Source organism: Drosophila navojoa, chromosome 3, assembly GCF_054131105.1.
Source record: "Drosophila navojoa isolate 15081-1374.11 chromosome 3, UAZ_NAV_1.0, whole genome shotgun sequence".
NCBI lineage: Eukaryota > Metazoa > Arthropoda > Insecta > Diptera > Drosophilidae > Drosophila > Drosophila navojoa.
In genome coordinates, this window is record NC_142891.1 from 8,621,438 (window position 1) to 8,643,670 (window position 22,233).

At 35.9% G+C, this 22,233-nt stretch overlaps 1 protein-coding gene across 1 annotated transcript in view; it reads left to right on the plus strand.

The window, feature by feature from the left end:
• Positions 1–22,233, plus strand: part of beat-Ic (beaten path Ic) — a 60,143-nt gene that overhangs the window by 34,838 nt on the left and 3,072 nt on the right. Inside the window, exons 3-7 of the mRNA XM_089258552.1 lie at positions 13,837–14,048; positions 15,838–15,973; positions 16,295–16,428; positions 19,909–20,031; positions 20,185–20,386. Coding sequence (XP_089114678.1) covers positions 13,837–14,048; positions 15,838–15,973; positions 16,295–16,428; positions 19,909–20,031; positions 20,185–20,386 — 807 coding nt within the window. The remainder of the gene's footprint in view (positions 1–13,836; positions 14,049–15,837; positions 15,974–16,294; positions 16,429–19,908; positions 20,032–20,184; positions 20,387–22,233) is intronic.

A 22,233-nucleotide genomic window follows, 5' to 3' on the forward strand; every position in this document is an offset into this window, starting at 1 on the left:
TTTTCAGCTTGTCGTGTGATTATGTTGAAGTGACTCGACTTAAGATTTCTGAACAAGACACAGACAATCTGTATGCGTGTGTGTGTGTGTGTGTGTGTCTGTTGTGCGTGCTGCTTATATCCAGCTTAAAGTCAACAACAAGTCTACTAGAGTTCGCCTCTTTCGTTTATTTTTTTCTTTCTTTCTTTCTTCATTTATTATGGCACATTCATTTGATAAAAGATTTGGGCCCTCAATCATGCTTTTGTGTTTTGTGGCCGATGCCTTATCCTCCTGTGGGCTCCTCTTGTTGTTGTTTGTTCTATCTTGTTGTTTCGCCTTACTTTTTTTTTGCGCTTTGGATTTGTAATTTGTATTTGATAAGCAGCTCTTCAAGTGCCGCCTGTGCGTGGCTTCGGCTTCGGCTTCTTGTCTATGGCATTTGGTAGCTTTTGGTCTTTATTACTGCATTAGACGTATTTGTATAAATCTGATTAGCTCTAGCCAAAGTAGTCTAAGCCGGCATCGGCTAGACCAGACCAGATTAGGCACTGATGTATGTAGCTCAGTGGATGTGGGCGATAATGATGTTCTTAGAGTGTGCAGCTTTAAGATTGAGCTGGTTTCATGTGGAACAAAACATGGGAATAGTTTGACGGGAATAAGTAAATAAAAGTAAGAAAATAAATTAACTCATCACAAAGATAAAGAGTAAATATTTGTAAATAACTTAAATATAAATCTATATAATAAAATAACTTAAATATAAATAGCTTAACTAATGAGCTTCTTTGATTTATCAATAAATATAACATTTTTTTTATACCCTGAACCCATTGAAAATGGGAAATCAGGGTATAATGGTTTTGTTAAAAGTATGTAACAGGCAGAAGGAGGCGTGGCAGACCCCACAAAGTATATATATTCTTGATCAGGACGACAAGCTGAGTCGATTTGGCCCTGTCCGTCTGTCTGTCCGTCCGTCCGTCCGTATGTATGAACGCGTCGATTTCAGAAGATATAAGAGCTAGAGACTTCAACTTTTTTTTAAAATGTCCGTATATATCACGCGCAGATCGAGTTTATCACTAAAAAACGATAACTCATTCCGATATTTTTTTATCGATAAAAAACCTTATCGAAGATCACTTAAATAATTATATCTCCTACATCTTTCAAGCTAGAGTCTACAAATTTAAAATGTATATTAAGATTCATTTTATACAATTTCGGTTTTTGTTAAAATTTACCCCCCACCTCTAAATCCACCTCCTCACCCTCATCTTTGTAAAAGTCGTATATCAAATACTAGAGACTTATGCTTCGGTATACACATACATTTTAACATTATGATTACGTTCTGAAAGTTTCATTACGATCGTACGTCTAGAAATTAAATTATTCAACAAATAAGTTTTCATTATATTGCCAACACTGCAGCGCAACCCAAGCGCAATCGCCTGTATATGTGAGTGTGTGTATATGCGTGTGTTTGTTTGTATGCGTGTGTGTTTGCTAATTATTTTTGAAATATCAGTTGCTTGTAGGGTTCAGGGGATCTCGTAGTCGAGCAGTCTCGACTAGAGCTTTCTTACTTGTTTCAATAAAATCTGTTCCAATTTGGACTTATTTCTGATAGATATATTGTAAAAATTTTAAATAATTTTTAAAATATTTCTGATGATGTTTAACTTTTCTATAATTATTTTATTTTTATTCATTAAGTCCTGATTCTATTTTCTTTGAATTTTAAAGTCAATGATGAGGTCTTTGACAATATAAATATTTTTTTTACTAATGAACTTTCTTAATTTTTCTATTATTATTATTTTTCCTTAATATAAATGCTCATCTACTATATTTCTTGTCTCTGCATATCGAAAGCTCACCTATTTTCCCAATAATTCACGTTTCAATTGAACACTTTATCCACATTTGCACCAACTCCACTCGTCAGCTTCCAGTTTCTCTTCTAATTAGCTATTAATAGAACTATCAATGGGCACTCCAATTAGACCAATTTAAGGTGCTCGCCAATTGCAACTCTTTAAGCTCTCAGCTGTCGATGTCGCTGCAGCTGACAATTACAATTGCAATTGGTTAAATAACATATACTCCAATTGGAACGTTGTTAATTGGAGTGCTGTTAGCTGCACCTCGATGCGGCTTCATGCCATTTGACAGTACGAACGTTTCCCAAAGTTATTAACCAAGAGCTCCATGGAGTCCACATCAAATGGAAAGCTATATAAATGCGTAATTTCGTTGCTGTTCTATCAGAGAGTCGCAGAGGTTTCTCGCTTTATACATCGTTTGTATATATTGTGTGTATATATAATATATAGCGTAGGAGTCCGTATCGAATTCGTGCAGACATTGTTCCATCAAACAAACCAATTTTCGGTGTTTTTGCAAAACCGTGCCACGTATATTCTGTTGCCTGCTGCTGTTAACTGTAAACTGCAAATTGTCGGTTTGCATTTCCTTTGTTTTTCTTTTTTCTTTTTTTTTTTTTCTCCCAGCCAAGGTAGTAAACGTGTTTTTTTTTCTGGCAAGAGTGAGTTGCAATGAGACAGCTGCACAGTTTACTGAACTGCCTGCAAAAGTCGGAACGTTCTTAATTAAGGCATTCTGATAGCCAATGAACAATAAAAGGATTGCAGCTTTGGCAGATGGGTTCAGGTTTTTTTTTTTTTTTCATGTATACATACCCTGCGAACAATCGATTGGACTGTAAAGTTGACAAATTAAGGAATTTTTGCTTGTTTCTGTTTTTTTTATTATTATTATTTTTTTTTTTTCCAAGGGAACCAAATTGTGCTCAGGCTTATAAAATTAATTTGAATAATTTAATTGGAATTTTGTCTTGTAATATTAAATAATATTTGAATATACATTTTTAAATTTTTTATAAATCACAAATAATATTAAAACTTTTATAATTAATGAATTTATAGTTGATTTATATTTTATAATAAATTCAGAAATTCATTTTGCATTATATAAATAAACAAATACGTATTATTTTTTTCTATTTTTATAGCTTTTCATATTTTTATTGGCATTAATTTGGTGTATTTTGTGAGCTCAACAGTGCATCTGCACTTTATTATTGCATCCCGAATTTTATTTTCGTCTTTCCGAGTTTCTACTTGGCATTTTTTCTGGCTTAAATGGCAATGGACAGTTTACAGTATGCGCATTGGCCATAAAGTAAATACTATCCGTTGCAGTCTCAAAATATCAATTTATCTTTCAACTTTCAACTCCCACCGAAACTTCGGCTGCAGCTCAGAGCGTTTCATGCTTTGCATACGAAATGCTAAGGACGTTCGTTCATCTGTTCGTAGGTTCGTGGGTTTGTTGCTTTCTCCATCGTTGTCCTGGGCCAGCAGCATGCAGCACGTAGCTCGGCAATTTTTCAGCCTGGAGTTTTGAGTTCGAGTAGCTGCTGCAATGACGATGCATAAGTAGCAACAATAAATACAATAACAACAATCACAATAACAACAGCAAACAGTTTGGATGATAAAGAAGTGGACGAGATGGGGCATCCGTTTCGGTAGATATGGGAAAAACTGTCTGTGAAATAAAATAAATTACTAAACAATGTTTTGGCCACAGTGAGAAATACAGAGAGAAAGCTAGAGAGAGAGAGAGAGAGAGAGAAAGCGCATCTCTACCACCTTGGAGCAGCTGTCATTGCTGCCTCTTTCTCTCGACCAGCTTTTTGGGACTCTTGACGGGCTGGCACTTTTCGGCAGCCCAAGCACTTTAATCTAAATGTGAATTGCACATTGGCAGAGACGACTCCTGACACTCGACAGATAGATATATATACATATATGTGTGCGTGTGTGTGTGTGTGTGCTTATGCACAACATTTTATATTTTGTTTATGGCACTCAAATGGCATTGTAATGTGCGAGCTGTGGAGTAGAGAGAGATACAGAGAGGGAGAGAGGCGTAAACCTTGGGACCATTCGCATATTGATTGCCCCAGTTGATTGTTTTGACATTAACATTATATTCTCGTTTCAATATGCCACATCAACCATAGTTCTTATCGAACATTTGCTAGGGAAAAATCACTAAATATAAAATGCAAAATCTTTTATTTAAATAAAAAGTAAACATTGTTAATAATTTAGTTGATATGTAAATATTGAACAGACAGTAAAAATATACAATAATTGGTTTTAATTTATAAAAACGGCTTATACTTAATTTAATATTACATATATTTTGTTATTTTTAAATATATTTTTATTAATACTTTATCTTCTTCATGTTTAAAAGTAGTTTAAGACTAAAATAAACAATATTATTTGCAATTATTTTATGCAATATAATTTTAAGTAGTTAAAAGTATTTGTTTGCTTTTTATAAAACAAATAAATAAGCAAACACATATACCTATATATGTATGTAAATAAAAATCTGGGGCAGATTTTTGTTTATTACTATTTAAAAAAATATATGAAATTCTCCATTTGCTTTCCACGCTTTTTATTCCCAATGACAACTAAAATAAAATATATGCATGTTCGTTTAAATATATTGAAAAATAAGCGAAAATTCATTGAGAATCTATCAAACAAAAAAACGTTGATGCTCATGGATAAGTTGAAGAAGAAGACCAAGACGAAGACGAAGACGAAGAAGCAGCTAAAGTACAGCCAACGACTATTTGTTCATGCATTTGACATGTCATCTCCATTGAGCGGGCGGAATACAAAAGAACAGACTTGACTCAGGACAGTTTGTGTGCGTTGGGTTGGGGGGCTGGAGCTGAAGACTGAGTAATTCAGTGCATGCCATTCATGAGCGCGGATATATACATATACATATATAAAAGTGTATGTGTGTGTATTTGTTAGCGGCCGCCAAAGCGTCGCCAACAGCATCATCAGCGCATGGCGACACCTCATCCCCAGTGAAACCAAACACCCCCACCCACTCAACGAGCAAAGTCTGAGGAACTTTTGGTAAAAACTCATTTCCATTGATATGCAATGAACAAGGCAATGAAAAACGCGCGGGTCATTCCCTGTTGATGGTTATTCAGTTCGGTTTTTTCCCCTTTGGGTATTTTTTGTTTATCGTATTTCTACAAACGCGATTATTTGTAGGTCTTATTTGGAGCGCACCTATAGAAAAAATGTTATCAATTTATGAAAGGATTGAAAAATAAGAATAAGAAAAATAAGTTTGTGTGATACTTTTTTTTATTTATCAATAAATATTAAATTAACAGTATGTTTAATAGAAAAATTATGTATAGAACTTTTTTTTTTTTTCAATATTATTGAAAAAAAAAAAAAAAAAACAAATTATTATAAATTTTAATGAGTATTTCTTTTTTTTTTTTCAAAAATTCATGTTTTTAGAAAAGATGTTTTTTTTTTTTCTTTTTTCCACCGTATTTCCAGCAACATTTTTTAAAATCCGCTCAGAACTTAACTATTCAGTTCTGTATCTTCTCCATCTGACCGCTGAATTTTCGGGTGTCGATTGACACAGGCCTTAGAGTGGGTGACTGTTAGGTAAATGGAGTTACGGAATAACGAATGCCAGCAAAAAAGGGCCACATCCTGAGTTCTTCATACGCAGCAGTTGCACCTGAATGACAACAGTTGCTGTAAGCTCGCATGCAAAAAGCACTCGAAACATATTCCATATAGCATTTGCTTACGTTTTCTGCCCCGCCTCTGGCTGACTGTGTAAATCTATCTTGTGCGTCTTCCATTTAAACTGTTGTATAGCTGCATTTGATGGCTCGATTTGCGGTTCGACGTTGGCGAGAAATGGATTGTTGCATAAATTAAAATTGTATTTTACATGTAAATATTAACAGGAAAAAACATGCGAAATTCGCATAAAAAATTTGTATTCCCTGAGGATATTTGAGGCATTTAAGTCGATGCATAAAAGAGCTGAATGCTTAAGAAAGTAAAGGCCATTTTAGATATGAATAAATCAATTGTTGTTTAAATCACACACTTAAACTGAAGCTAAGAGAATTTCTTTAGAATATTAAATATCAATATGAGAAGATTTCAATTTATTTATGAAGCTGAAACTCTCTGTTTTATTCTCTCTTTTTTTTTTGGTAATTGTCGAAGGCATAGAAAACATGACAACAAACAAGTGTCGAGCGAGAAATTGCAGATTTTCATTTTTGCATAAGCTCGACCAAAAAAAAAAAATGAGAAAAGCAAAAAAAAACACGCAGCACACGCAATGTTCAATGTTGTTGTTGTTGTTGTTATTGTTGGCATTGTCACGGCATTGCCAGCGATTCAATACAAATATGTACAATAATAATAAAATTTGTATGCAAAATAGGCGTTGAGTGTTAAATGCATGCATTGAATGGCTGCATGAGTGTGAGTGTGAGTGTGAGTGTGAGTGTGAGTATGAGTGTGAGTGTGAGTGTGAGTGTGAGTGTGAGTGTGAGTGTGAGTGTGAGTGTGAGTGTGAGTGTGAGTGCGAGTGTGAGTGGCTAGAGGGCGGCCACAGTGGGCATCAGACTGCGATTTACATACACAAATATGCAGGCAGACGCTGTTGTTGTTAACATTGTTGTTGTTGTTGTTGCTGCTGTTGTTGTTGTTGCTGCTGCTGCCTGTTGAAAAATTGTAATCAAAAATTGCGCAATAATTTGCATGTTTATTTAATAGTCGAGCGCAACGCAGGCAACCAAAAACTCCAAAAGCCCCCCTGCCAACAAGAGGAGCCACAACAAAAAATACAAAAGGACTACATCGGTGTGTGTGTGTGCGTGTGTGTGAATTGCATTTTGCATTGCAGTGACAAACATTTTGTGAATGCGGCCTGCGTTTCTCTGTTTGTTTTTAGCATTTCGTATATTTTTGGTTACTCACACAGCAGCAGCCGCACAATGCTCATTATAGTGCGCGTGTGTGCGTGTCTCTGTGTGCATGTGTGTTCAGTGTATGTACTTTTAATTTTTTACTTTATACGCTAATGAAATTGTCTGCGGGCTGCGCTCCACCCATATGACATGATCCCGCTTTGCTAACCGCCCCTGCGTCCCCCCCACACAAAACAAACCCAAACTCTGCCGCTCTGACTTTGTTTTGCATTGCGGCAAAATTCGCCACACAGATTTTGATGATTGACCCCCCCGAATATTATCAAAGGCTCATATAGCGAAACGTTTTGAGGTTTGGCATAAAATCCAATGCCAAATGCACTTAGAAAATCCTATTAGAGTGGCTTTCGATTAAACTATGTATGTCATCTCAAATATAACGATTTTGTTTTTATTTTGTTGCCCGTTTCGTAGTCGGAAACTCTTTGACTTGATGACTAATTAAAATTGTTCATGGCTCGGCTCAAAGTAGAATCGAATTTCGTTTATGAGCAAAAGCTATTCCCATTGCATTTATGCCATTTGATATTTGCCAAAAGCCTTAGGCTGTATTTTTTTAATATTAAATATCTATGTTGCAAAGAATTCATTTGTATAGAAACAACTTTTAGTTAAGGAGCGTAGGCTTAGCACTTTGGTTCTCTTTGTTTCTGTTTAGAAATACGATGGACGTTCGTACAATGTGAGTTAGTTAATGAGCAACTAGCTTGTCCATCACGAATGGACTCATTAAAGACCGAGTACATATACTTGCATAGCTGACAAAGAACTATTGATCTTAGTTATTTGTGAGCTATGCAAAGTATATGTACTAATTAAGTTTTTTTTTACAGCGAGAAGCCTAAAACTTAAAGTAAAATAAATAATAGGGATTTTAATGAAAGCGGCTTAAGCAAATTTTTAAAATTATAATAAATATAAATTATATTATATTATTAAAAATTAGTATAAACCTAAAAAACATAAATATTGAAATACTACAAAATTAAATAATCAAAAATAAAACATTCTAAAAAGTAATCCGCATTTTTGGTCCAAAATTCTGTCTTGTTTTCAGGCATAAAATTCCAATCAATTCAAGCGTATATTTTCTGGCAGGGTCTAAATAAAAGTTGACACGCGTCTGTGATACAGTGTGTACTCGCTGCACGGCCAACTTCTCAATATATACTAAATATATATACATATATAACCTTATCGTCATAAATGACTTCACACACACACATACACCGACAGGGAGCGTAACACACAGATGCCACAATATTTTGACTGTTTTGTAATTTATTTGACATATTTATGGGGTTCATAAATACAGATACATATATACAAACATATATATATATAAAAATGCGTTTATTTCGATTTGCTATATTTTTCTTCTTTTAGTTTACTTTTTTATATTATTTTTTGAAGTTTTATGGCAAAATACAAACAAAAATAGAAGCTGTAGCAGCAGCAACACCGTCCTTACTGCCACTAGCCCAGTTGTTGTTGCTATTTGAAAGTTTGGAATACTTCCAACACGAGAGCGAGCCCTTCACAACAACAACAACAAACATGTATGTGTGTGTGTGTGTGTGTGTGTGTTGCTCATACGCCGCCTGGTCAAAGTTGCAATAGCAAAACATAAAACACTTTTTATGTAATGATTTTCACTGTTTTTCCTTGCCCATTCGTTTGTCCACTCCTCTGGCCGGCTGCATGAACTATTGACAGCTGATGATAAAAAATTGTTTGGAAAATAGTGAAAAATTGAGAGAGAAAAAACAACAATGTTTGGGTTCAATAATAGAGGTTACCAAAAATAAAAAAAAAAAGATAAATAATAGAAAAAATGTAGTTACATTTATCAAAAAGACTCTCTTCGTTGAGCAATAGAAATTCTAGCAATTAAATCAAGTCTGTAAGTATTTTTTTTTTAGTTTAAGTAATTCATTTTGTAGCTAACATAGAATTAGTCATACTTATATTTTCTTTGCTATAAATTGTTGGCTGTGTTTCGTTTCAAATTCCCATAAATACATATGTAACAATTATTATCAACAATTATTTTTTATTCTTCGACATAATAGAATATTTTAAAATTATAATATATTAAAATATAATAAAAAGCATATACAAAATATAAATATAAATATAAATATAAATAATAATTAAATAACTATGTATATGAAGTATTAAAATATTTTTAATATTATTAATATAATTATTAATATAATATTTGCTCAATTAATTTCTAAAGTTAAATTGAGAAATTTCAATGCCAACATTAAATATGCCAAAAGGTTAATTTTCAATTGTGGAATGAAAGCTGTGCTCCCTGACGATATTTAACTCAAATATTCAGTTGTTAAGCACACAAATTCATTGAATTCACGCATTGAATATTACGCGCCTTAACACTTTTAATTTATGTATTTACTTTTTGGCTTATTTGCTTTACTTTACATTTCACGCTGCCCGCTGCCCGCTGCCCGCTGCGACCCTTTTATGCCTACCAGCACCTGTGGCATTTGCGCTCGGCTACATCCAGAACCTTATTGAAATTCCAAAGTTGAAATGGCTGCAAGACAAGGATGGCCAGTCAGAAAGTGAACAGACTGGGTGAACAGGGTCCACTCGGATCGCTTGTTGGTGTTGGTTGCGGTGTTGACAGTCGCCAGTCGTTCTCAGTCATCAGCTGGTGAGCAGTTTTTCTGGTCAGGTCATTGCGGTCCTGCCGGCTGGTCGCGTGTCTCGGTCTGAAGTGGTTCTGCAGCCCAGTCCCCCACTTACACACACACTCGCACTCTCTCCTTCTCCCGCTGTCTCGCTCCCGGTGTGTCTGGTTGTCACTTCTGTGGCAACACTTATAAGGCAACACGCTCAGTGGCACCCTCGTTATTTGGCAACACTTTGGTCACACCAACACAAGAGCCAACCCAGACCCATCTCAGCATCCTGCCTCCGTTTAGCCAGCGGGCTTTATTCGTTTGTTTGTTTCTTGTTTTTCGAACAATACTTTGAGGTATTTGGCCCGCAGTTTTCGCTTTGGCTGCTTAACTTTTGATCAGCTTTTAATGTCACATTCAAATGCATTTCGTCTACAAAGTTTTGCTGTCAAAATGAGCCAACTTATCAATGTCAATGACTGAGAACCAAGCTAAATCGAGCAAGCAAAAATAACTTCAAATTTGGGTAGTCTAATGAATTCAACAAAAGAATATAAATCATTTTTTTCTAAATTTTTCTAACAAAATTTTCGCCAACTAAAAATAGAAAACAAAAAAACTAATCAACGTATTTATGTGGAAGGAAGCCACAAAGAAGATAGCAAAATAAAATCCCAGCAATATACATATGTGAAAAGTTTTGACGCTTCAACTTACTGTAAATTGTGTGGCGCTTGTAAAATTAATACCGAGTAAACTTTTTGGCTTAAAGTGAAATCCAAAAGTGAGAAATATCAAGAGCTGAGAAATTCAAGCTTATTATATGTACATAAAATAAATAGTTAGTTACAGAGCAGGAAAAACAAAATTAAATATTAAATTACTCAGCTTAAATATTAAATACAACAGCATAAGAAATATATTTCGTATAATTTAATAGCACTAAGGAAAAATTTTTGAGAAAATGTAAGAATTTGTAGGAGAAGGCTATGAAGTAAATTTATGAAAATTAAATAGATACGTTAACTTAGAAATAATATAAAAATAGTAGAGTGGACTTACAAAAGAAATTATTAAAGTCAAGTGAAGAAATATCGCTGATACAAACGCATTTTATAAACTTTGAGCATAACAAGTTTTCAGATATGAGTTTAGTTCAACAAACTCGAAAGAAGAAAATGCGAATTCAATTTAAAAAGTTATCCATTTTATTGTTTCGATTTCTCTCAATTCTCAACTCAGCCTATTTCAATTAGTGCTGCAATCATTGGAAAGACCAGCCAATAGCCACTTCAGCCTTTTTCTAAAATCTAAAAAAAAAGAAGGCAAAAACAAAACTCTATAGTGGGCACAGCATATGGGCAAATTACAAGTCTGAGCACACGAATTGTAGAAATGGAAATAGAAGCCAAAGCTCGAAGCTCGCTTAACTGAACGCATTCGACACCCACTGTCCACGTTGCTGCAGCTTTGATAAGCAAGTTGCAAGTTTTTAACCTAACTACACACACACACACATACACACACTGTTAGTGTGTGCCCCCTTTCATTTTGTTCAGTTCTCTGCAGTGCGTTTCATGTGACAACAAACGCAGCACTAAATAGCGCCATATACGACCAATAGGTGTGCTCTCTTCCACTGCCACATGCGCTCTCACTCGCACGCACAGCTTCGATTGCAAGCTATCATTAAAGTTCGATGTTATTCTTTTTTGCTTAGCTCTAATACCCTGTAACTGAGTGGCATGCGTGAGGGATATATCTGAGTATATAGCTTTATATAATACTGATTGAATAATCTTGTTTAAGAAGTCTGAACTTGCTTATCCGGAAAACTTCAAGAACCTAAATAATAAAAGCTTACACCATATATTTATATGATATATATGTATATCATATCATATTCCATGTATTTCGCATATGTTCATAATCGAATCTGGTTTGTTCTACGCTAATATCTCATTTGCTTCTAATCATATTTACTTATAGGATATATTTGCTAGTCAGGCTGGTCTTTCACTGTCTCTAGCTTGTTTTATTTTTTACTCTCATGGATTGTCACAATACTTTTTGTTTCATATTGACCCATATATGGGGAGCGTGTGCTTTGTTTTTGCTCTCGCTGCACATATCGTATCGCCATATTCCGCAACTGTATCCTCTTGGTCCTCGCTCATCCCCAACATTGCTCATTGCTGTTGTTGGCGAGTTAAATTGTCCTTCAGCAGAGGTTGCTTTTGCTGTTGTTGTTTCTGTTCCGATTGTTGTGGTTGCAGAACGTATAACAACAACAGCAACAACAACAACAACAACTTTTTGCCTGGCATTTTATATTGTTGTAAAAAACTTTTACAATCTACGTTTGTTAAGTATTTTAACGGCTTTCTCTAGCTGGGCATGCGGCACTCACAGGTAATCTAAACCAATGAAAATTGCAAGGCCAACTTATTGTCCAACCGTGCCCCCCGCCCTTGCCATCCGCCATCCAGCATGTGGGATTGCATTTAAAGTTTCGTTGGGTGTTTATCTGTCAGTTTATGTTTACAAATGTCCACTTTTAATGGTTCTCCATTTAGCTGGTTGCCAACAGCAACAGCAGCAACGGCAGCAGCTGCACCGGCAGCAATGTGATTGGGCGCTGGACCCCAGCTTTATCATACTCGAATGTTGCTTGTAAAATTCTATTGTTCGTTTGGTTTTCCGTTTTTCATACTGCGCTTCTATCTATCTGTCTGCATTTTTGTATGTCCGTCTGTCTGTCGTTTGTCCGTTTGCCTGTTTATTCGTTCCCCCAGCCCTCCCCCCGCTCTGCCGTGCTGCAGTTGGTCATTTTACAGTTTTCAGTTTATTTTTTAAGCCAGATAGCAAACATGTTGAGCTTTGACTTTCCTCTGCCATCTGCACTGTCTTGCAGTGCTCATAAAAAAAAAAAAAAAATAGCACGTCGAGCTCATAAGCCACATTAACAGGTATATCGCATTTTTTATGTGATTCCTTTGAAAGTCATTTTGCACTCGTAATTATGAGGGGTACTTAAAACTAGACAGGAGAACTTACTTATGCGGCAGCTCTTCTATGTAATTATTATAGTTTTTAATGCAAATACTTTAACATTATTAAATATTTAATTCTCTTTTCCTCTAACCTCCTTTTATTATTCTTGTCTCTCATGAATTTATATGTCGTTCTCAAGCTGTAAATCTATAATTTTTGTATATCCCCTTCGCTATATTCATTTGTCTCTTTTCAGCCAAATCTCTCTACCTGCCTAACGCTTTCTCGCTGTCACTGTGTGTCCATCTCTCTCTCTCTCTTTCTCTGTCTCTAGCTATCTATCTATCTCTATCTCTGTGTCCCTCTTTCTATCACTGTATAATTTTGTTCTCTATTTCTCTCTATAGCTCTATTCCTCCCTCTTTCTTGTTCTCCCTCTCTCCATCGCTTTATTCGTTTGTCTCTTTTTAGCAAAATCTCTTTACCTCCTTATTGCTTTCTCGCTCTCTCTCTCTCTCTCTCTCTCTCTCTCTCTCTCTCTCTCTCTCTCTGTCTCCATGTATCTCTCCCTCTCTCTCTCTTTCTCTATCTCTATCTATATATCCTTCCTTTTAATTATCTTAGAGAACGACTCTATCTCGATGTCTCTCTTTCTAAGCTCTCTCTAGTTTTGTTCTCTATTTCTCTCTCAGAGTCTCCTATCTCTCTATTTTTCAGTCTTTCTTTTTCCACCTCTCTCTCTCTCTCTCTCTCTCTCTCTCTCTCTCTCTCATTTTGTTCATTATCTCTCTCTCTCTCTTTGTCCCTCTAGTTTGCTCATTTACACTATCCCTATGTCTTTTCTGTCTGCCTCTCCCTCTCTATTTACTGTCTTTTATAAAAGATTAAAATGCCTGCAATCCGCTTTGCATCATTAATTATGATTTTCTTTGTAATAAATAAGAATTTAATATAAAATATATATATATACACGATAATTCAAAGATTACACACTCAGGTATATAAATATTTGTAAGAGAAACCGCACTTAAACTCTGTCTGGCCTACAAAGTCACGTTAAGCCATTGTAATGATAATATAAACAAGCCCACAGCTCAGCCCGTCTGCCCTTAAAGTCTTGATAGGGTATTAACAAATTATACTAAATGCACGACACTCTCTCACCCACCCGACGAAATCTGTAACGTAAGACTCATCACAGCTCGTCGACTGTGCTTAATTTCATTTAGCGCAACGCATAAAATTATATTCTTATAAAGTCTCAGTTGACGGCCCAACTCTATCATGGTGTTGTGTGTTTGTTATGCTTTGCAGATTTTATTGTGGCGCTCAAGGATGTTACGGTTAGGATACCGCAGGCGGTTAAACGTGGCAGCAACGCCCTGTTCACCTGCAATTATGATATGGAAAACGATACGCTTTATTCGGTTAAATGGTATAAAGGCAAGCGTGAGTTTTATCGCTACACACCCAAAGAGAATCCGGCAATGAAAGTGTTTGCCATGACAAGTGGCCTCAATGTTGAGGTGAGTATTAAGACTAAAGACTATGTATATATGTATATATAAATATATATTAAAGTATCGTGCCTGAGCGTTTGGATCACATTAAGCGCACATGCTGCAGTTGCGTGTCATAAAATAACAAACGCACTGTAAATTATGCCCATAATGGCTGATTGCATTAAGCCAGGAAAAATCTCATTCGTATCCAGCATGGCAGCTGCCCCAGTCGCTCTCCTCTATATCCACGCTTAAGCATTTCCACAACAGTCTCTGAAATTCAGAATGTCGTAATTATACACAACAACAACAACAATAAGGGCTGACAGCACAGCCAGTGAGTTCCATTGCCCAATTAGTTGGCAACGCGATTGACTTGCGGCTCATTAAAAAACAATATATGTTAATTGCAAAAAAAAAAAAAACAAAATTATATATAAATATATATATAAGTACTCCATGAAAGTCGAACGCTCGAGAGAAGTTTTCAACTTTATTATTACGTTGAAATGTAGGAGGGCCAATTAGCTTGGCGACCGGACACAAATTGGGTTAAATATCGAATGTAAACCAATCCAGTTCACTTCAATCCCATCGACTCCCGGAGCAAAGTGTCATATTTTTGCATATTAAAGTCAATTTTTAAATGCTATTTATTAAAATTAAATTTTTTATTAAGTGGGCTTACAGCTCGTCGTGTCAAAGGTTAAATTTCGCGTAAACAATTTCATACAGTTCGAGTGGCTGACGAGAGGCCGCCATGAGTGAATGCACTCAACAACAGCAACTAAAAGCAGAAAAAAAATACTCAAGGCCCCAATTAAATGAGCAGCTAATAATTTGTTTCCATCGAGGTCGTTTTTAACAAACGGTTCCAGAGGTATCACCACATGCAATTCAACTATTTATTTTTAATAAACATGACAAGCAGATAGACAGCTGTTATCAGAGCTCCATTGTGAGATATCCTGAATTTGAATCGATAATGCCAAGATGAGTATAGTTATCGATTTTTTGAAACCGGTTCGATTTGTGCTTGCCACACAGGAACCTACCAAGAAGATATCTACTCTCTAGTACCTTTAAGTCTTGAGAATCCCGCATCCACACATATCAACTGATAGTCGAATATCTCTTAATCGACTCAACTCATCGCCCTTATATAGAATACATATAAATTATACCCTCTGGCTGATATATTGCCTAATCACCCATTTGCAATGGGTTAAAGGTATAAGCACAAGAGATTTTAATATTTTCACTCGCATTTTAGTTGCTTTTCTGCATACATAAACTTGAGCTGCATTAGGTATGGTTTTATTAGCTACAATTCCCAGAATCTGGCATTTCACAGTTATTGTTTGAGATGGTCAGCTCATAAATAAAATATCTGCCAGCCATTTCGTTTCATTCAGCTCATAAGAGACTCTGTCTCTTCCTCTTCTCTCTTTTTTTTAATATCACAAATCAACAGCAGAGCCAAAAGGCGAAATTGCTTTGACTCAAAGCAATCAAAATGGGGGCAGGTCGACTTAAAATGCAAGCTCCATCCATAACTGTATATGGCTCCATGACTCTATGGCTGCCCGGCTCAATTTTCGCCCGAGTATCTTTCATCAGCAACATCTGGTGCGATGCTTCGCTGTGTGGACTCGACATTATTTGTTCTTTTGCTTTATTTTTGGTTGCGTTATATTCAATTTCTATGCAGCGCATCCTGTCAATTTTTCAACTAATTTTTATTGCACTCATCTCTCACTCACTCGCACATTTCGTACACTCTCTTACTGTCTCTTTCTCGCTCCTTTTCTAGCGCAACCTCTCGAATCAAAGTCATGTCGTGCTGCAGTCGGTGCCGCTGAATATTTCGGGCAAATTTACATGCGAAATATCTGTGGAGGCGCCCACATTTCAAACAGCTATGGTCTCCGGCGAAATGGAGGTGGTGGGTAAGTAAAATGAAAAAATACCAAAAACAAAAAATATATAATGGAGAAAGTAGTAAAAAAAATTCCAATAAAAATACTATCAGCACCTAGCGCAAATGGCAAAGGCAGCCCAGCCTTGCCCCGGTCTTGCCTTACTGCAATACCGAAAGCAAATTAATTAGACAAATGGGCGCCAGCCTTTGCCATTTTTTTTTTTTTTTTTTGATTTTGCGAGTGCTGGACAGCTAATTTTACATTTCCATTATGCAGCCTACAGCTAATTCCATCTCTCTCTTTCTCTCCCTTGCTCTCTCTTTCTCTCTCTCTCTGTCTGTACGGCAGAGTTACCGGAAGAGCATACAGTGGTTACCGGCATACAGGCACGTTATCGCATTGGCGATTTGGTCGACGGCAATTGCTCAATTAAATACTCGAAACCGGCTGCTAATTTGACATGGACTATTAATGGTATTGTGGTAAGTTTTGGTTTCGGTTTCCATTTCCATTGCCATTGCCATTGCCATTGCGATCCGCCATTCAATTAGTGAACGGAGTGGAGTCAACTGTCTGTGTGTGTGTGCGCTTCGAGGCAATTTCCAATTGATAGCCCCGCAATTTTTCAATTAGTCGCCAGTGCAGCCAATTCGGCTAAAAGTTTCCTTTTCAGCACTTAGTTTACACTTCAATTGCCCAATTGTTGGCCGGAAACAAGGCGAATTTAAGAGATCTTTGTCGAGCATTTCGGATTGAAGTTACTCTGTTACTATATCAAAGTATTAGATGCCTGATTCAGCAGTGCATCAGTTCTTGAATTGCGGTTTCAATGAGTTCATTTACATATTCCCCTGCAGCTATTAGGCAGCTTCAACTCTTGATTGTGTATAAGCCTAAAGACTCTTAGAATATAAATTAAATGGTCATATTCGTACATTTCGTTGGGCTTGAGGTATTGAAAGGATATAACCCTATTTGCGACACAACTGAATCATTAATTTACACTCCGATTAGTTGTTTGGGCAGAATGTCCCACACTTACATCTTTCGTACTTATGAAATACTTATTGAACTTGCAGCCAAAGTAAACGAGCGTCTCGGAATCACATCGATATAGCCTATATCGCATGTTTTCGATCACCGCCTTGAAGAACCAATTGGAATCGTTATAGTAATTATTGCAGACATACTTGAAGGCCTCCTTTGTCTTCATCCAGAGACACTTCCGTGCCTCAGTCAAATTCAATTTTACTGTCGGCAGCTCATCATCCCATTGGGAGCTCATGAACAGCAGAATATTACAACGTTTGCCCCAGGTGCGCTTGACGTGCAGTGACCTGAGCCTGTGATTATCCGGATAGGTATTTACCCAGCACAGCACGCGCTCCTCTTTCTTCAGTTGTTCCGCTAGCGATGGCTGCTCTATTGGTCTTGCCGCCCTATAGGAGAGGATCTCTGTCAAAATATATCCCACATTGGTGACAATATATGACAGCCTAAATATATTGTATATTTTATATTTTTTATTTTATATTTATATTTTATATTTATTTTTAGAGATTATATTTATATTTAATTTTTTATGTATATTTTATATTTTATATTTGATATTTAGATATATATTTAGGAGTTGAATATTTTTTATTTTAGGATATATAATATATATTGTTTATATATTATATTTTATATTGTATATTTAATTTTATATGTTTCTATATTATATTTATTTTATATGTTATATTTTATATTTTATATTTTATATTTTATATTTTATATTTTATATTTTATATTTTATATTTTATATTTTATATTTTATATTTTATATTTTATATTTTATATTTTACATTTTATATTTCATATGTTATTTTTTTATATTTTCTATAACACAATTTATTATATTTTATACATTCGATAATATTTAATAAAAAATAATCTATCTTTATAGGATATAATAGATATATATAATTTTTTTTTTTTAACTCAATTAATTTACTATTGCAAACTTTGTATCTTCCGCTTTTCTAATCTCACTAAATTCCCTACTCTTCTATAGATCTGTTACATTCTTTTTATTTTCTAGCCACTCCCCTCTTCTCCCTCCACATTGTTCAGTTGCATCGTTCGGCAATCTTTTCGCGTTTAGTGTGTGATTTTTCATTTCACACACACGTATACACAGTTTTTGGCACCTGCGTGCAGCTGGCTTCTCTCTTTTTTCGCTTTGGGTTTCCGCCTAGACTTCCCCTACGTATATAGCATATCATTTTTGATAGGCAGTCACTTTTTATGCCTTTTACTTCGGCTGGCTGTTTTATGGCCGCAACCACAGCAGGTAGCTTCCACATATTCCGGCAGCTGAACTGCCTGCTGTGGGCAAAGGTTCTCAGGGGCGCTTCACCTGGCTGCTGTCATAGTTCCGCATGATTTCACAGAGTTTGGGAGTTTTGGGGCTTACACGGCCGAGGCATGTGACATGGACCGGCATTTTTTTTCTTTTTTTTTTACTGCCCTGCCATTTTGCTGCGTTTGTTTTAAGAAACGTTTCGGTTGTCAGCAAACTTTTTTTTTTGTTTTTTTGCGCCCACTGCCCGCTAAGACATTTAACGTAGGACGGCATTACGTCTACGTTCTATGCTATTGTTGCAATAAATTATTTGTGAGTGAGAATAAATAAATATCTGTTGCAGAAGTTTGTATATTAAATATAAGTTTAAAATATTTTTAAAATTACTTTGATGAAACTGGTCGATTTTTTTTCTATATTAAATTAATTTTTTAATTTTTAATTAAAATAATAACACAGCATAAACTGCTGTTAGTTGTTTAATGCCAACAATTGCCAGGTAATCGAGCTGCTCAATTAATTAATAAAGTTAAAAATATATGGAATAAAAATTTAATGAAAATAGCGAGAATTAGAACAAATAATTTTTTGCTATATATATAAATGCGAACTAGAATAAAAGTTTTCTGTTATATTTGTATTTGTTGTTAGGTAGGTACTTGGAAACTTAAAAAAAGGGCGGGACCTGCTGGCAGTAAGTGAAAGGACCAAGAGAACAACTGAGAAAGTTGCAGTTTGAGAACGTTTTATACATATACATATATCTGAGCACATATACATATACATATATATATATATGAATTTTTTTTTTTATCATTATCAAGCAAGCAATTCAGCAAAAACTAACACAAACAACTCTCAAGTGTGGTCTGGTGCGTGTGTGTGTGTGTGTGTTGGTGTGTGCGCTGGTCCGCCACTTGATCTTTTAGCTAACGAGCGCTTTTCAACAGGACCGGCTGCTGCTGCTCCTGCTGCTGCTGCAGCTATGCCCAGCACATGTGTGAGGGGCGGGTGCGAGGGTCTGGGGGCTCGGGGGCTTGGGTCCGCCTGTCAGGCTGGCAACGTTATCTGCAGGCACTTCAAACTAAACTCACCGCAAACAAAGTGGCCTCGTCCTGGCTCGACTGCCTTCGTGCCTGAGCCATCCGCCGCCCCCGCCCATCTACTCGACCATCGTGCCCCACTCCATCGCTTTGCTCCACTTAATCACTCAAGCGTGAATCTATTCATCATTCATAAGTTATAAATTTGCCTGCTGTGGCATGTTTTTTGGCCGTAAGAAGTGGCAGAGGCCTCTGCCGAGGACCACCACACAGCTGAGAGAACAGGACACGGCACAGTTTCCACTTGTGCATTGTGCATTGTATGGTGGTGCTACAACATAGTGGTTGAGTGCTTCATGTCGCATATCTATAAGATGCAGCCCCCCCCATCTCTGGTCCGCTCTGGTCCGCTCTTAAGCTCTCTGGCCCGCTCTATCTGTTTTTTGATAAATATTTATAAATTGATTTGCAAGCGTTGGCAGCCCTTTGAACTGATGTATTGAAGCGCGCATTCCTTTCATTCATCCTTCATCCACTTGACACAAATCCCAATTCACATTTGCTTCCATTCGCAGGTGCCACCGCATCACATCAAGACTTATCAGATCGAGAAACAAGAGAATAGCACACTGGAATCGGTGACAAGTGCCATACACTTTATGGTAACCACACAGCATTTTCTCAAGGGTCAAATGAGGGTGAGTCAAACGGATATACCAAATCTATAGAAATCGAGTGGCAGCACGTGTCAAGGGTCCTGCTCTCAGCAGGACTTGTTTTGAATCGATATTTATTAGAGTCTCTAGTTTTATATTTTCAAGAATTAATTAATCACATACGAAATTCCACAGCTGAAATGCACGGCCAACATATTTGACATATTTAAAGAGGAAATCGAGAGCATCATCGAAGAGGATCGACCCAGAATCATGGCCTCGGGCCGATCGTATGATATCAACAATTACCCAATGGAAGATCATGGCAACAGGCATGGCGATCGGGAGCGGGGCGGCTATGAGGAGCATAATGAATCGTATTTGACCTATTCATCAAGTAAGCATTCATTAAAAATTAATTAATATTAAAAATAAATATATTGCACTATAAGTTTATAGGGCTTACAGGCAGAGAAAAACTGCGTATTAAATATATATTTTTTATATTCAAATTTACTTATAATTTCTATTTTTATTCCAACTAAATTTTAGTTTGAATTTTGATTTTTGTTTAATTTTTATTTTTTTTTTATTTTTAGCTTTGATTGATTTTTATATTTTTATATCAATTTTAATATAATTTAATTTGATATAACATTAATATTTATTATATTTATATTCATTTTAATTTTTTATTTACATATGATACAATATTATTATTTTTATTTATTTTATTATTATTATTATTATTATTTTTTTTTTTGTATTATTGTATATTTATCTCATGTCTCGAAATTTCTCCCAATCAATCTCTCTTCCTTCTACAACTTCCATTTAATTTATAAATTATGAATTATTTAACAGCAGCCCAGAATTTTTACTGGGCTGAGCTGCAGTTAAAACTCTCGAACAATAAAAAAAAAAATCAATAGTTTTTTTAGATAGAATTTGCTTAGCAGCGCGCAGAGCTCTAATGCCGCCTCAAGTGCATTTTAGAACTGAGCTGCAAAACCTTTTAACAAGTGTTTGCCAGCCTGATCCAGCTTGGCACACAAACTGCAGCTGAGAAACGAAGGAAGGGTGTGGTAGTGGGAGTGGCTACATTTTTGAGCATCTGCTATGTCAACTTTCAATAGTTGCCCATCAAGGCACTTGGTGTTCTCCTCGCCTTCCTGCTCGAGCATACAACGTAAATTATGCAAATAACATTTGCCAGCATAAACATTCAGGCAGGAGCAGCGGGAGTAGCAGGAGTAGCAGCAGCAGCTGTTGTTGTTGGTGGCCGTGCTGCTGCTGCTGCTGCTGCTGCTCCTGGCAAGTGGCAGCAGGATAACCGACTCGCTTATCGAATCAAATGCCGGGTCAAATCAAATTGGTATAAACTTCGTTTCAGACAGTGAAAGATTGTCGCGGCACATCCTTTGCCGGCTGCCAGCTGATTTTCTCTAGTTTCTGTTTATGTTGCGACCCAGAGGCAATATTACATGTCCTTGCCATTGGGAATGTTATTTGGATACCCTGTACTTATTTGCAGTAAGAGGGAGGCGTACGTTCTTGATGAAGGTAATGACATTTGCCAAGGATTTGAAAGCTGCTACGATTTTCTGAATAGACTCAGTTATACTTTATATTTAGGAAAATATACATAGGGAAAAATATATGATTTTTTTCTTGGAGAGATGTATATTATATATATTATAGAAAAATAAAATTAAAAATTTTTTATTTTATATTTAATATTTTAAATTTTATATTTCATATTTTATATTTTTTTTTACTTTATATTTTTATTTTACTTTATATTTTTTTTTGCTTTATATTTTATAAAAGTTCAACTATTTTAATTTTTGATTTGTAGAAAAAAAATTAATAATAATGACAACGATGTATTTACCAGAATATATATATTTGAGTGATTATAACTTTAATTATTTTGTCATATGCATACGTACGAGGTATCTCCTAGTCGATCACTCTTCCAAATTGCACTCTACCATGCATACTTGTTTCTCTAATTTACGCTGTGGAAAAGCAACTTGATTGCTCTGTAGCTTATGCTTATAAAGCCCCCTTCCGCTTGCTTGTTCCCTCTCTCTCTCTCTCTCTCTCTCTCTCTCTCTCTCTCTCTCTCTCTCTCTCTCTCTCTCTCTCTCTTCGACTATTTGCTAGAGTTGCCACTTACTTGCGGCAACATTTACTTAACACCAAAATGCAACAGCAGCAGCAGCGTCAGCAACAACAACA